Here is a 15,103-nt window from a genome sequence, read left to right as displayed (position 1 = left end):
TGGAGGGAGAAAGAAAGACTTAGCTGTAAAGTGGTACACACATAATTTTCAGTACCTGGGATCCTGAAGCAGGAGGATCACAAGTGCCAGCCTAGAATAGGGCTAAGACTGTTAAAAAAAAAATGCATTCCTTGTTCAAGAAAAATAAGATTTCCTTAGAAAAATCACCAACCCAGGGACTGTACATTGACAAATTGACAAATGTATAGTCTAGACATACATACATTATGTAAGGTACTGTTGCAGAGATGGTGGACAACGAGTCTCTTGCCTATTCTAATGCTGCAGATAATTCAATAGAGGAACCAAAACGTGAGGACAGGTAGCTAAGAAGTTCCTCTGAGAGGAACTCAGAGTAAGGCCAGGCTGCAAGGAGGAGACGTGCCAGCCTGGACAGTGAAAGATGACAAGCTGCAACTTGTTTCAGGAACAGGCAGCATTGCCGGACAGAAGGGAAGCCTAGAAAGCAAGAGGCTGGCACAGAGTTCCTCAAACAATCAAAATCCCATGACTCGATCAGACAGCAGAGAAGAGAGTCTGATGGGGGAGAGAATGCTGTTTTGGATAGACAACCATTGTAAAGCTGTCCATGTGTGCCCCACAACACACAAAATAAATCATTAAAAATAAACAAATAACTTGTGCCAAATCAGAAACAGGAAGAGAGAGAATTAGTGTCGGATATCAGGATGCTTGTCCCCAAAGCTTATGTACAAATTCTGTCCAGGTAGCCATGATAGATTATCCTTACATGTATAAATATTTGTAAATGCACCCAAGCCTTTGTGGAGAACATTACAGGAGATGCCATGCTCCTGTGTGTCCTTGCCTCAAAGGCCCTGACAGGGGCTGACATAGGAGGGTGTGTCCATTCAGATCACTGGGAGGGACGGTAACAGGAAAGGAGCCTGACAGGAGAAAAGGACCCTGGCAAGAGGAGGTTCCCAGAAAGCCAATCAGATCAGTCCCTGGGCAGGGATGGGGGGGGGGGGGGGGGGGGGGGGGGGGCGAGAAGCTGAGAGCCACTTAAGCAACTTCCTGCTACCTCAGTCAGAAATAATTCCTTGAGGGCCAGGGGTAAGGGGGACAATATCCAGTTGGGTTTCCAGGTTCTGAGGCAAAGGGAGACAGAGAGTAACCATGTCGGGACTGACTTTTTGTTTAGGGTATTTGTTGTTGTTCTGCAACAGTGTATTGCTATACAGTCCTGGCTGGTCCGGAACTTACCAGCCTTGAACATGCAGTAGACCCTCTAGCGTGCTGAGATTAAAGGAATGAGCTAACACACATGGGGTTTTGTATGTTTTCTTTTTCTTTTTTAAATTCTACATTAAAAATGTTATTTTCCCAGCTCTGGATAGTGGTAGGAAAATAGATGAATGAAGTAAGACTTCCAAGTTTCAAAAAGGATGTTTAAAAGGCTGGTGGGGCTACAGAATAGGTTCATAGCTAGACCAGGAAACTTAATGACTGGAAAAACAATTCGTGGGCTGGGGCTCGGGTTCGCTGGTACAGCGCCCCCCTAGCACGCAGGAAGTCCTGAGTTCCATCCCCAACGATGCATACACACAAATACGAGAAAGGTGCTGGTGTGGTGGGGGATGCATGCAATCCTGACTCCTCCAAAGCAGAGGCAGGAGACAGCAAGTTGAAGTCCACCCTGGGCTACAGAACAAGACCCTGTCCCCAAAGCAGGGGAGCTGGAGAGCTGGAGAAGGCAGAATGCTACCTATACTGGAAACCTTTGCTTGTGATCATGAACACGGGGCTACTCACCAGAGTTCCACACTCGGCACAGTTCCGGTACTCTGACTTCATCCTCTTGGCTATGTCGGTAGCAGGCACTCCCTCTGAAGGAAGGTATGCTCGGCAGTATGGGCACGTCCATTTATTATTGTTCTTTATACTGGTCGCAATGCAAGACCGGCAGAACCTACTCAAAAGAAACAGAGAATGCATCAGGAAATAGGGCTCAGCCCTTGAGTTCATAACTGTTCTTTTTTTTTTAGAGGACCCGGAGTTCCACTCCTAACTCCCATGTCTTCTGGCTGCCTAGAACACCTGTACTCATATGGGCACATATGGGCACATACTCACATATACACACATACACATAATTTAAAAATAGAAAAATGTATGGTAGTCCATGATTTTTAATTCTAACACTCAGAAAGCAGAGGCAGGTATATCTGCTGAGTTCAAAGCCAGCCTGGTTTATACTTAGCCAACAAGTCCCAGCACAGCCAGGGCTACACAGTAAGACACACTAAGATGTCTCAAAAAAGAAGAGCAAGGTATCTGGGCTTTGTTATGGTCCATTCAACCTCTCCTAGTAAAAAGACGGAATCTAAGTTCTACCCTGGCCCTGTGTGGAGACCCAAACCATTAATCAATCCAGTTGGGTCCGTCAATCACTTCAGGCGGGCCGATTTCTGAGGCCAGCCTGGTCTACAGAGTGAGTACCAGGACAGCCAGGGCTACACAGAGAAACCCTGTCTCAAAAAACAAAATAAAACAAAAAAAGGATGGGTGAAACAATTATCCCATTAATGAAATGATGTGCGATTAATACATTTTTCCGGGCTGGCGAGATGGCTCAGCAGGTAAGAGCATTGACTGCTCTTCCAAAGGTCCTGAGTTCAGATCCCAGCAACCGCATGGTGGCTCACAACCATCTGTGATAAAATCGGATGCCCTCTGAGACAGCTACAGTGAATTACACTGGAGCGAGTTGGGCCGGAGAGCAGCCACACACATGATGGCTTACGGCCATCTATTATACAGCTACAGTGTACTCATACACATAAAATAAATAAAATAAATCTTTCAAAATACATATATATTTTTTTCCCCTCTCAGAAACCCCACCTGGAATAGCCACTTATGAACTCAGCATTTTTCTGAATTACCCAGAAGAATGTAATGTCTTTCTTCTTTCCAAACTCTGGGCGTGCCCTCACTGATATTCTGGGCCTTCTCAGTCTGCTTCCATCATGTGTCTGCTTGCCGACCAACTCAAAAGGCCTGACTTTCTCCCCATCTCTAAAATCTTTTATGAATGAAACTAAGAATCCGAAGGGGGTGTATGTGTAGAGAGATGGCTCAGTTGGTCAAGGGCACTAGTTGTTCTGGCAGAGGACACAGGTTCAATGTCCAGCACCTACATGGTAGCTCATAACCACCTCTAACTCCATTTCCCAGAAATCTGATGCCTTCTTAGGACTTCCACAGGGACTGGGCAAGCAGGTGGCAAACCGATCTCATACAATCAAAATAAGTATATTTATCTAGCTGGGTAGTGTTGGCCTTAATCCAAGCACATGAGAGGGAGAAGTTCAAGGTCAGTCTGGTCTACAAAGTGAGTTTCAGGACAGCCAGGGATTCAAAGAGAAACCCCATCCTGAAAAAAAAGAAAGAAAAAAAAGAAGAAAGGAAGGAAGGAGGGAAGGAAGGAAGGGAAGAAGAAAGGAAGGAAGGAAACCTGAAAAGAGAATCTCAGTTTTCCCATTAACATCTTTACAACCTGTAATCTACCTGGGATTACAAGAATACATCACTAAGCCTGGCTGAAAGTATTTTCTCGTTTTGTTTGTTTGCTTTTTAGAAAGGGTCTCATTGTGTACTCTTGGTTTTCCTGAAACACACTACATAGATGAGGATGGCTTCAAACTCGGAGAATCTACCTGATTCTGCCCCCCAAGTGCTAGAATTAAAAGTATGGGCCATCAAGTTGTGATGATTTGAATATGCTTGGGCCATGATAAGTGGTGCCATTAGGAGGTGTGGCCTTGTTGGAAGAAGTATGTCACCGTGTGCCAGATCAGGCCGGCTGATCTGGGCCTCCCTCAACCCACAGGAGAAACGGGGTTCTAGTCAGGTCAACAAGGCGTAAGTGAAGAAATGATGGCAGAGACGACACATGAAGTACAGGATCTGAATGTATTTCTTAAAAATGGCATCAGACTTTTACAGTCATTGCAAAAGAGAGATGGTAAATCTGGCAGCTCAGCAGTTAAGGTACATCTGAGGCCATCTAAAACATACTGGGTCTAAAGCAGCAGCTATCTCCTCTGGACTGGTGCTGCATTCCCTGGGCCCAAGTGCTCTGGGTCCCGGGGGACTGCGGATTGCATGAATCTGAGTCCTAGCCCATCTAAGTTCTAGTGCGAGTCCTTTTGCGAGTCCATAGTGCTAGTCCTGCATGCAAGTCCAAGTCCTTGTGCACCAAGTGAAAAGCCAGCTTAAGTAGCATACAGCAAGCAAGGCAGATGACAAGAGTCACGTAGGCAAGTGACACATCAAGGTCAGTGATCTTACTGACCAAGATCGTGTATCCAGTTGTGAAGTGGGCGGAAGAGCAATGCTGCCCCTCTCTGCTGGGGCTAATTTGGTATTCCTATGCTAATTCTCTGGGTCCTGCTGGAGGCAATGACTAGGGAGTTCTGACCTAACACTTCTAGCTAATGTCCTTGAGTAGAAGCCCTTCATTACTCTCTAGTATGTAAAATATTTCTAACTATTGTGAACTATCTATTGCCCTAAGGAATGTGCTTGACCTCAGTTGCCAGCTCTGACGAGGCAGATTCCTTGAGAGAAATGCTAAGTTATGGACAGATTGGTATTAAACTAGGATAAGTTGGTAACATTGTGTTGGCCAGGAAACAATGCCCAATCTTAGCCATTTACGAATCATTTCTTGGGGTACCTTTATGCCTAAATATGAGGGCGTGTTGACGATTGGAAAGACTGATCTGGAACACGTCTGAGTTAGGAGATACCAGCGACTGTCTGAAATCCAGGAGGCACAGAACTCCTTTTGGATCCTTATTGCCTCTTATCCTTAACCAGGATTTTATTCCCGATATTTTGGATGTGACTGGAGTAGACGAGTGTGCATGGAAACCGTGGGGTGGGCTTTGAAGCTCCACTCAATGCAGAAGAGTCAGTCTTTTCATGTTTGCCTCTGGAACAAGATGTAGCTCTCAGCCCCTCCAGTGACAAATCTGCCTGTACCCTGCCATGTTTCTCACCATGATGATAATGGACTGAACTTCAGAACCAATAAGCCAGCCCCAATTAAATGTTATCATTTATAAGAGTTGTCTTGGTCATGGTGTCTCTTTACAGCAATAGAAACCCTAAGACACATGAAAACCTTGAAAGTATATTCTTTTAAGAGTATTTTTTTTTTTTTTTTGCCGGGCGGTGGTGGCGCACGCCTTTGATCCCAGCACTTGGGAGGCAGAGGCAGGCGGATTTCTGAGTTCAAGGCTAGCCTGGTCTATAGAGTGAGTTCCAGGACAGCCAGGGCTACACAGAGAAACCCTGTCTTGAAAAACCAAAAAAAAAAAAAAAGAGTATTTTTTATAAATGGCTCAAATGTTCAACTAAAAGAAAAAAATTAACATTCCAAATACATCAATGACTCCAACCTGAGTTCTCTGCTTACATGTCTTATGTAGGGGTAGATGACTCCTCACTCCACAGGACGCTGGACTCGAGACTGCAGAAGTCTGCAGTCTAGTAAGACCTGAGTTCTCTTTTTTATTTATTTATTTATTTATTTATTTATTTATTTATTTATATGAGTACACTGTGGCTATCTTCAGACATACCAGAATAGTGCATCGGACCCCATTACAGATGGTTGTGAGCCACCATGTGGTTGCTGGGAATTGAACTCAGGACCTCTGGAAGAACAGTTAGTGCTCTTAACCACTGAGCCATCTCTCCAGCCCCAGACCTGAGTTTTTTTTTTGGGGGGGGGGTGCATTTCGAGACAGGGTTTCTCTGTGTAGCCCTGGCTGTCCTGGAACTCACTCTATAAACCAGGCTGGCCTCAAACTCAGAAATCCGCCTGTCTCTGCCTCCCAAGTGCTGGGAAAAAGGCGTGCGCCACCACCGCCCGCTTCAGACCTGAGCACTTGGGAGGTGGAAGCACAGAAATCATGGTCGCCATCAGGTAAGCAGCTAGTTAAGTCTAGTTTAGCCTTCAAAAACAAACAAAAACAAACAAACCCACGCCGATGGGGGATAGGAAGTAGAGGAATGGGATAAAAATGGGTATATTCTTTGTCAAATTAGAGGGGAAAAAATTAAATCAGCATGGTCATATATCAGTCTAATCCCAGTACTTGGGATTTCAGTCAACCTGGGCTACATATAAAAGTTTTAGGATAGCCTGGGTTACAATACAACCTCTTTCCCAAAGTCAAACAGTGGTAAGCATACAAGGGAAAAGAACTGGGAGCACTCCTAATGGGAACAAAACCAAAAACTACAACAGCTAGGAACTGCACTAGGTTGATATTCAGAAAGGCATCCAGGAATCTCAAGGCATAATCGGAGCTGTGTTGAGAGAGATGAGTAGACAGAGGACCAAGCCTTAACTCAAGAAGATCACACAAGTTCAGGGCCAGCCTGGGTACTGATCCAGAGTACTACAAAAAAAGGCATTACTTTTAGTTGAACATTTGAAACACTTGCAATATGTACTCTTCAAGAATATACACTCTCAGCCCATGAGATCTCCTCAAAACATAAACCAGGACCAAGGCTAAGTAAGAGTCATAGGGAGGCATTCAGAATTAAGTAGGAGGTTTAACATATTATAGGTCACTTGAGTCCCTGCAAAAGAATGAGCCACCTCAAATACCTTTAAGTTTAATACTTCTATTCAATAAATTTTGGTGTCTTAAGCTGGGTGTGTGAGCACAAATTTGTAACCTGACACTTAGGAAATATAAGGAGGGTCAGAAGTCCAAAATGAGCCTGAACAAGTTCAAGAGTACCTGGAAGCATATGAGATCCTGTCTCTAAAAATCAACATTAGGGTAGGTCTATTTCAGCTGCCCTACACACATGCAGCCCTGGGTCTCAGCCCCACCACTGTATAAACTAGATAAGGTGGCACATGCCAGTATTCACAGAAGTCCAGAGATCCAAGGAGAAGGAGTACAGGGTCGTCTTAGTGACTTTGCTATATGAGACCCTGGCTCAAAAGGCCAGGACATATTGGGCCTTACAACAGCAAATGGCTACTGCTGGTGTCAAAGAGAAGAGATGGGCAAAATATAATCCATGTCCCTTCTGCAAGTCAAAGAGCTACTGGCTGCATGATCCCAAAGTTAATTCCAGAAGCAGATGGGGCTGACGGGGCTAGCCATAGGGACAGAAATTGACCGCAAAGGACAGCAGGCGATTTGTCAGTGTATAGGAACTAACTGTTCTAGATCTGGGTTGTGGTGGTGTTATAGGCTGTGAACAATTGCAGCAATTCATCAACCCACTCCACACTGCTTGAGTCAGAATGTATCACCTCACCAAAGCTGAGAAGCAAAACAAAAACACTCCTGTGAGGACAGGGAAGTTACAGTAGCACTGTGAGAAAGATCCTGGGCCACTTAGAACACAAAGTCCCTCCTACACAACACAGGCACAATAGCACATGGTCAGAAAGTTGACACAACAGTCAGTTAGGAGAAGTTGCCCAATAGAGACTTTTCTAGGAACTGCCAAAATTCCCATGAGTAAATCATACTGTGGTGTCCTAGCTATGGTGTCTCAATGCTCAGTTGATTAACAGTATTTGCATGTACTAAGTATTTGTTATGCTCATAGATGATAATATACACAAAGCCCTGGGTGCTGTAGTACATGCCTGTACCAGATGAAAGCAGGAGGGTCCATAGTTCAAGATCAACCCCAATGATGTAAGTGGTTGATGTGCCTAAAGTCTACATTAACTCCTTTCTCAAAATGTGTGCTGTCTTTCTGCCATGAAGACCCCAAGAGAGGGATATAGGGGAACAAAGACTAAGGAAAGGAGGTATTCAATTGTCAACCCTGACCACCCACCCTAGGAGGCTATGAAGCGGGAAATAACAAAAATAACAAAAAGATCAACACAAAGAGAATATAGTCAAGGATAAAAACTGATGTAACAATGGATGTAAATGGGATACCACTGAAGATCTCACTCCACCCCAGAGTGGTGGCATACTCCTTTGATCCCAGTACGCCAGAGGCAGAGGCTGGAGGATCTCTGTAAACAAAGGACCAGACTGGTCTACAGGCCTGTCGAGACTACAGAGCGAGCTCCTGTGTCTGGCTCCTTGTTTTCAAACCCCTGAACGTGGTCGGTGAAATCCCAAGTGGTAAGAAGCATCTACCCCAGGTTGCCCTCTGACCCCCACAGGGCACACCGCAGCACATGCACCCTTCCGTGTACACCCCACAGAAAACAAATAAATGTAATTTTAAATGAAAAAAAAAAAAAAAACCACCACCACCTCCAACATCAACAACAAAAAGCTTCTGAATACATCACCAGCCAGGGCTTCGGAATCAGATTTCAAAGCCAACCTCCTGGCTTTGCTGGTGTGACTTATATCCTACTAGCCTGGTATCACTCCAGTGCCATCTCTCAGAATGCTTGGGGTGAAGCCCTCTCTCTGGGACCCCATCCCCCGTGGTAGCACCGCAGGAGAAAACCAATAAGGAAATCCATAATGACTCAACCGGCTGGGAAACCAGCTGGAAACTTAATTACATCACTCCTATTTGTTATTTCATGGACCCATTCTATGTCTCTAAAGTAATTAGCCAAAATCCCCTGTAATGAAGAGGCCAGCAGAGTCCTGGAAGGAAACAGGAACACACAGCTAAGGAAGGACACTGGAGAGACGTATGTCCCCAGTCTCAAGCAAAACTAAACTAAATGAATTTAAACAGGAAAGGGAAGCCCTGGCTGGGGACTCTCTAGGGTTGAGGAGAGGGTTCTGGCGGGTAGTGGCGTTGGGGTGGGGGGTGGGGGGCAGATCTAGAAGAAGCTGTAGGTGGCAGGCCTAACCTTTTAAGTGATATACTCAACACAAAGCTTTACTAGGGATGTGCGGGCTAGGGTTAATAGTTCCCATCTGGGGCTGGAGAGATGGCTCAGCTGTTAAGAGCATTGACTGCTCTTCCGAAGGTCCTGAGTTCAAATCCCAGCAACCACACGGTGGCTCACAACCATCCCTAACAAGATCTTCTGGAGTGTCTGAAGAGAACTACAGTGTACTTACATATAATAAATCTTTAAAAAAGAAAAAAAGAGGCCGGGCGGTGGTGGCACACGCCTTTAATCCCAGCACTTGGGAGGTAGAGGCAGGCGGATTTCTGAGTTCAAGGCCAGCCTGGTCTACAGAGTGAGTTCCAGGACAGCCAAGGTTACACAGAGAAACTCTGTCTCAAAAAACCAACAAAACCAAAACTATGGCCTATAGGAAAGGGTTGAATAGAAGGTGGGACATCTGGAAGGCAGAAAGAATTTTGGGATAGAATGAAGCAGGAAGATATAAGGAGACGGAGATGTGGTACCTGAGCATAGGTAACTAGCCATAGGCAGGATGTAGAGTAAAATAAATGACTTTTTTTAAGTTATGATTCTAGTTCAAGAAGAGCCTAGCTATATGGCCAAGGCATCTGTAAATATATTATGAGTCTGAGTCTTATTTCTGAGAGCATGGGGCTAGGAGGAAAACCTGGGCCCTAACTTCTACACCAAAGCCTTGTGCACACTAGTAAGAACTCTGCCACTTCATCAGAACTGTGGTGGTTTGAAGATGTCCCCCACAGTTCTGGGCATTTGAATATTTGGTCCCCTGCTGGCTGCAGTGTTTCAGAAGGCTTAAGCGTTCTGGCCTTGGTGGAGGAAGTGTATCTCCTGAGGCAGACTGAGAAGTTAAAGGCTCTGGCCATTTTGAGTTCCTGTTCTCTGCTTCTTGCTCGTGTTCCAAGATGTAAGACCTCAGCTTCCAGGTGCCTTGGCTCCTCCTCTCTGCCATCATGGGAGCCATATGCTCAAACAAACTCGTGGTAAGTGGCCCTGGTCATGTAAAATAGCTACTATTTATTCCCCAGCTCCCTCAGCAGGTGTGTCTGTAACACTCACACAAGAGTTTATTTTTCTGGCACTGAACCTTGCACACATTAAGCAAGTGTTTTACCAATGAACAATATCCCCAGACCTGACTGTTCTCTTCAACAGTAAATTAGGTTCCTTTTTAGTTCAGTTCACAGTTTCCATTCAATAACTCTCTCTTTCCCCAGTTCTCTGACAATATTAAAGCATATTAAAGCAAATGTAGGAAGTCCTTTCCTTCTAATCTAATTTTACAACTATTTTTTGTGATATGAATAATCAAATCAAAATATAAAATGCTGGATGTCAGGCATGGTGGTGTACATCCAAGCACTTGGGAGGTAGGTAGATCTATGTGAGTTCACTCAGAGAGTCTTGTCTGTATGTCTACATAGTGAGTTCCAGACCAGCCTGGGATACAGAAGTCTCTCTCTCTCTCTCTCTCTCTCTCTCTCTCTCTCTCTCTCTCCAAGATATAAGATTCATTTTCCTTTTTCCTTTTTTTGAGAAATGGTTCTGACTTTGTAGAGCAAGATGGCCTTGAATTCCGGGATCTTCCTGCCAGGACAACCAGGGCTACACAGAGAAACACTGTCTCTGTCTGTCTCTCGCTCTCTCTCTCTCTCTCTAACACACACACACACACACACACACACACACACACAGAGAGAGAGAGAGAGAGAGAGAGAGAGAGAGAGAGAGAGAACCCACAAAGCAGAAGACAGAGGCTTGACCATCAGTAGTTCAAGGTCAGTGAGTTTAAAGCCAGCTTGAAGTACATGAGACCCTGTCTCAAGACATTTAAAGGCATCTACCACCATACCCGACTACTAGAACAAAACCTCCAAGACACACAAGGTAGGATTCCTAAAAGCTATCCTTTTGCCTCCACCTCATATCCTGGAAAGCATGTAGCATTGTGATGGTTTGTATATGCTTGGCCCAGGGAGTGGCACTATTAGGCAGTAGAGCCTTGTTAGAAGAAGCATGTCACTGTGGGTGTGGGCTTTAAGACCCTCACCCTAGCTGCCTGGAAGTCAGTCTTCTCCTAGCAGCCTTTAGATGAAGATGTAGAACTCTCAGCTCCTCCTGCACCATGCCTGCCTGGACGATGCCATGCTCCCACCTTGATAATGAACTAAACTTCTGAACCTGTAAGCCAGCCCCAACTAAATGTTGTCTTTATAAGGTATGCCTTGCCAGGCGGTGGTGGCGCACGCCTTTAATACCAGCACTTGGGAGGCAGAGGCAGGAGGATTTCTGAGTTGAGGCCAGCCTGGTGTACAAAGAGAGTTCCAGGACAGCCAAGGCTACACAGAGAAACCCTGACTCGAAAAACAAAACAAAACAAAACAAAACAAAAAATTATAAGGTATGCCTTGGTCATGGTGTCTGCTCGAAGCAGTAAAACCCTAAGACAATCAATCATCTTACCCAAATGAATTAATTGAAAACCCAGAAGTTCCATTAAAAAATAAACAAACAAACAAAAAACAAGTGTCAGGGTAGTGGTCACACAAAATTTTAATCCCAATACTCAAGAGGCAGAGAAGGGCAGATCTCTGAGTTCGAGGCCAGCCTGATGTACATACAGAGAAGGTTCCAGGACAACCAGGGCTACACAAAGAAACACTGTCTCAAAAACTAACAAACAGCCGGGTGATGGTGGCCCACGCCTTTAATCCCAGCACTTGAGAGGCAGAGGCAGGCAGATTTCTGAGTTCGAGGCCAGCCTGGTCTACAGAGTGAGTTCCAGGACAGCCAGGGCTATACAGAGAAACCCTGTCTCGAAAAACAAAAACAAAAACAAACCCAAATTAGGCAAAGACTGAGAATGAGAGAGTCAACAAATTGGTCACAAGAAGGCTGAATCCCAAACCCAGCTTGCAGTCAAGTGTTTGCACACTGTGTGTAAAGGTTCCCTATACGTTTATCCAGAACTGTTGTCATTTACTTGTTTGTAAACTAAAATCAAAAAACAGCCCAGTTTGCAATCTAACCTCGCTATGGGATAATGAAAACAGAGGACTTCACTTACAATTTTCTCATTTTCCAACTTAAGCTAGGCAGGAAAGAGTCATTCATTTAGAACGCACAATTGCTGTTAACAACAGTCTGCAGAGTGAAAGGACTCTGGTTAACATTTATAAAGTGGAAGGCGCCCAAGTTGGCTAAAAGGAAGAACATGGAAATTGTGCCCAGAGCCAGAACAATGGACATAGATTTGTCAAAACAAAGAACAGCTAAGGGAGGGAAGGCAATTCCTCCAGCCCTTGTTATGATATTTTATGACTATTTTTCCAGTGGCCAGTTTCCTATTCACTTTAACAAAGAGAAAAGATTAAACAGAAAGAAATGTAACATTTTGCAAGCTTATGGTCTCCTTTGGTAGAAACAAATAAAGTGTTCAAAATCCAACCCCTGAAAACAATCTGGAATCAGAGGACTCCAGTAGCAAAGCTGCTCCGGCAGAGCAGTGGACGGGGTTTTTTCAAACTTCCTGTTCATCTTTGGTTCCATTGTAAAGCTATGTAGTGAATTTGAGGCTAAACTACTTACTTTACATGAGACTCAAACTCAGCCCAAGCCTCCCAAAAGAAAACAGGTTTTGTTTTTTGGTTTTTTTCAAGACAGGGTTTCTCTATATAGCCCAGGCTGTCCTGGAACTCACTCTGTAGACCAGGCTGCCTCTGCCTCCCCAGTGCTGGGATTAAAGGCATGAACCACCACTGCCCAGGGAAAACGGAGTTTTTAAAAAATGTAATTCTCTTTAGGCTATTGTTCTGACCTAGTTGATATATTTCATAACATTACACAACAGGACCTTGGCTCTCACCCTGGCCTTTGGATGGTATGTCAAAGAACTATGTTGAGACAGCTAGGAAACACCACCACTAACTGGAAAAGACGTTAAAAACGTAAGCCTTGAATTTAAAGTACAAAGCTGAAGGAAACAGGTCCTGAGAATAACCACAAAGTAGCACCCAGAGCACTCAGGATTTAAACACTGTGTGGGCGGCAGACTCTCCTCCCTGACTCCCCCTGGGTACCAGAGCTTCCCGGTTCTCCTGTGTTTGTCAAACCTTCCTCAAGTGCTGTTAAAAACACAGTCGCCCATATATGTTTTTAATATACGGGGGTTTTGTTTTGTTGGTAAGCCACCAGCAAACGTGTTTTTGTTCTTGTGCTTTATCGAATTGTTTATCTCATCAGAGATGACGGTGGAGTGAGTGGGCTTTGCTTCCGATCTAAGCACGCAAGCACACAACTCACACCCATGTGACCACATTTAAAAAAAAAAAGCCTGAATAAACTAAACAGCCCTCTGCTTATTCAAACACCCCCTAAGAACATACCCTAATAGCATACGCCTGAGGCTTCTTTTTTAAAGCATTCTTAGAAACAACTACTGCTTGCTTTGCAACAGCAATGAATTTTCACTACATGCACGAGATTTTGAAGAAAACTGTCTACACGTTCGGTTTCGGGAGGAGCCGTGCCTACCAGCAGGTAGCTCACAACATCCAGCCACTTTGCAGCAGAGGTTTAAACGGGTGAATTTAGTGGTGTGAAGCAAACATCCGAGCTCCAAGCCCCACCCTATTCATTGGTCAAGCTAGTGACCTCAGAAAGCCTTTGGCATGCTCTAGTTGGCCTTGACGATTTTTGAGGGGTCGAGCTCTGCGTTGTGTTGAGAAAGGGACCGGTGTGGGAATTGAAAGTTTGCACAGGTCCTCTACAGCACAAGAGACCTGTCTCTGGAGGTTCTGGAGCATGTGCACATCTCCAAACAAAACAAAACAAAACAAAACCCACCTAGGTTCTCAGGAGAGTGAGAAGCACACCAGATCAGTCAAAACCAGCAGGACCAATGTGCATGTCGGAGGTCCCTGTTCTACCACCCTACACTTCCCTGGCTCTCACAATCTTCTGTAAACGCCCCCAACCACACACAAACACACACAAACACGTACCCTGGGTGTCTTCCCGGACCTGTCCAGGTGGACGTAGCTCTGCAGTAGTTCCCCCCAATACCCGCTGCTTCTACTCTCACCCACCTTGTGCCCTCGGTTTCCCCGGCATCCCTCCCCGCTGGGTGGGCGCACCACCGGACACTCACACGTGGCCACAGCGGGTCCGGACCGGCTGGTGTAGCACCTCCAGACACACGGAGCAGTCGAAAGAGGTGATGGGCAGCTCCGGGTCCCCGCTGCGCTCCAGAGTCCGTGGGGTAGTGGAGGCGGGCGCGGACTTGGAGCTGTCGCTGCTCAGCAGGGAGCCCATCGCTGCGCTCTAGCGTCCGCCGGCTGCCAGGAGCTCCGTGCGGGCTACGGGTGGTTCTGTAGTCCCACCCGGGAGGAAGGAAGTCCCGGCCCAGCCCGGATCGCCGCCTCCTGGCTCGGCCAGCCGCGCCGCGGGGCCTCTCGGTGGAGCGCAGGCGGAGCACGCGGCCGCTGCTTACAAACGTTCTTCCGCGAGCAACCAGGCACTGCAGAGGCTCGAGGTCCCCGGAGGGTGAAACCTGAACCCTCCACCCGGAGTCCGCACTCAGAGTTCTGCAAGAGTTCCGATAAGTGCAGTTTGAGAACACCCACTGGAGACAGAATGACTCTATCTGGTCTCCAAGTTGGAATCTTAATAAACCTCAGAGCCGACCTATGACCATTTAGGTGACTGACTCAATACTTCAATAGCGAGAGATAGCCCGGAACAACGGAAAGTTTTCATACCCTGATGTGAAGCTTAATTCAGAGCCCCACTTGGTGGCGTACAAATATAATGCCAGCAGTTAGACAGGAGGAAATGGCCGAGAGTTCGAGGCTAGCTGGGCTGTATTTGAACAAGACTGTGCTTCAAAAATAGATAAGCCAGGCGTTGTGGTGTATGCCTTATGTCTCAGCATTTAGGAGGCTGAAGGAAGATTGCCTTACCGTTTCAAGGCAGCCTGGGCCACACAGTGAGTTCAGGACATTCAGGGCTAGGGAATGGTACCATCTCAAGAAAACAACAGTTTTAGATGTCGCTCTGTGGTGGTGTGCTTGCCTAGCCTCTATGAGGCCTGGGTTTGTTCCTTAGTAATGTACCTGAGTAATGAAAAAGTAAAGAATAAAATAAAATTTGTAGAGCATGGGGCATTCTTTAATCACTACACTTGGGAGGTAGAAATAGGAGGGGAAAACAGGCTGAGAGAGCCATAGA

General features: G+C 45.7%; 1 protein-coding gene across 1 annotated transcript in view; it reads right to left on the bottom strand.

Moving 5' to 3' along the window:
* The window catches only part of Rnf125 (ring finger protein 125), a 21,082-nt gene extending 6,686 nt beyond the window's left edge, over positions 1–14,396 (bottom strand). The window contains exons 1-2 of the mRNA XM_031365059.1: positions 14,025–14,396; positions 1,777–1,933 (exon numbers count right to left, since the gene is read on the bottom strand). Of these exons, the coding sequence (XP_031220919.1) occupies positions 1,777–1,933; positions 14,025–14,188 (321 nt within the window). The 5' untranslated portion in view covers positions 14,189–14,396. The remainder of the gene's footprint in view (positions 1–1,776; positions 1,934–14,024) is intronic.
* Between the last annotated feature and the right edge of the window lie 707 nt (positions 14,397–15,103).

The sequence above is a fragment of the Mastomys coucha genome, unplaced genomic scaffold (assembly GCF_008632895.1).
Source record: "Mastomys coucha isolate ucsf_1 unplaced genomic scaffold, UCSF_Mcou_1 pScaffold13, whole genome shotgun sequence".
NCBI lineage: Eukaryota > Metazoa > Chordata > Mammalia > Rodentia > Muridae > Mastomys > Mastomys coucha.
Note: the sequence above shows the minus strand (reverse complement) of the source record. Positions and strands in the feature narration are given on the sequence as shown.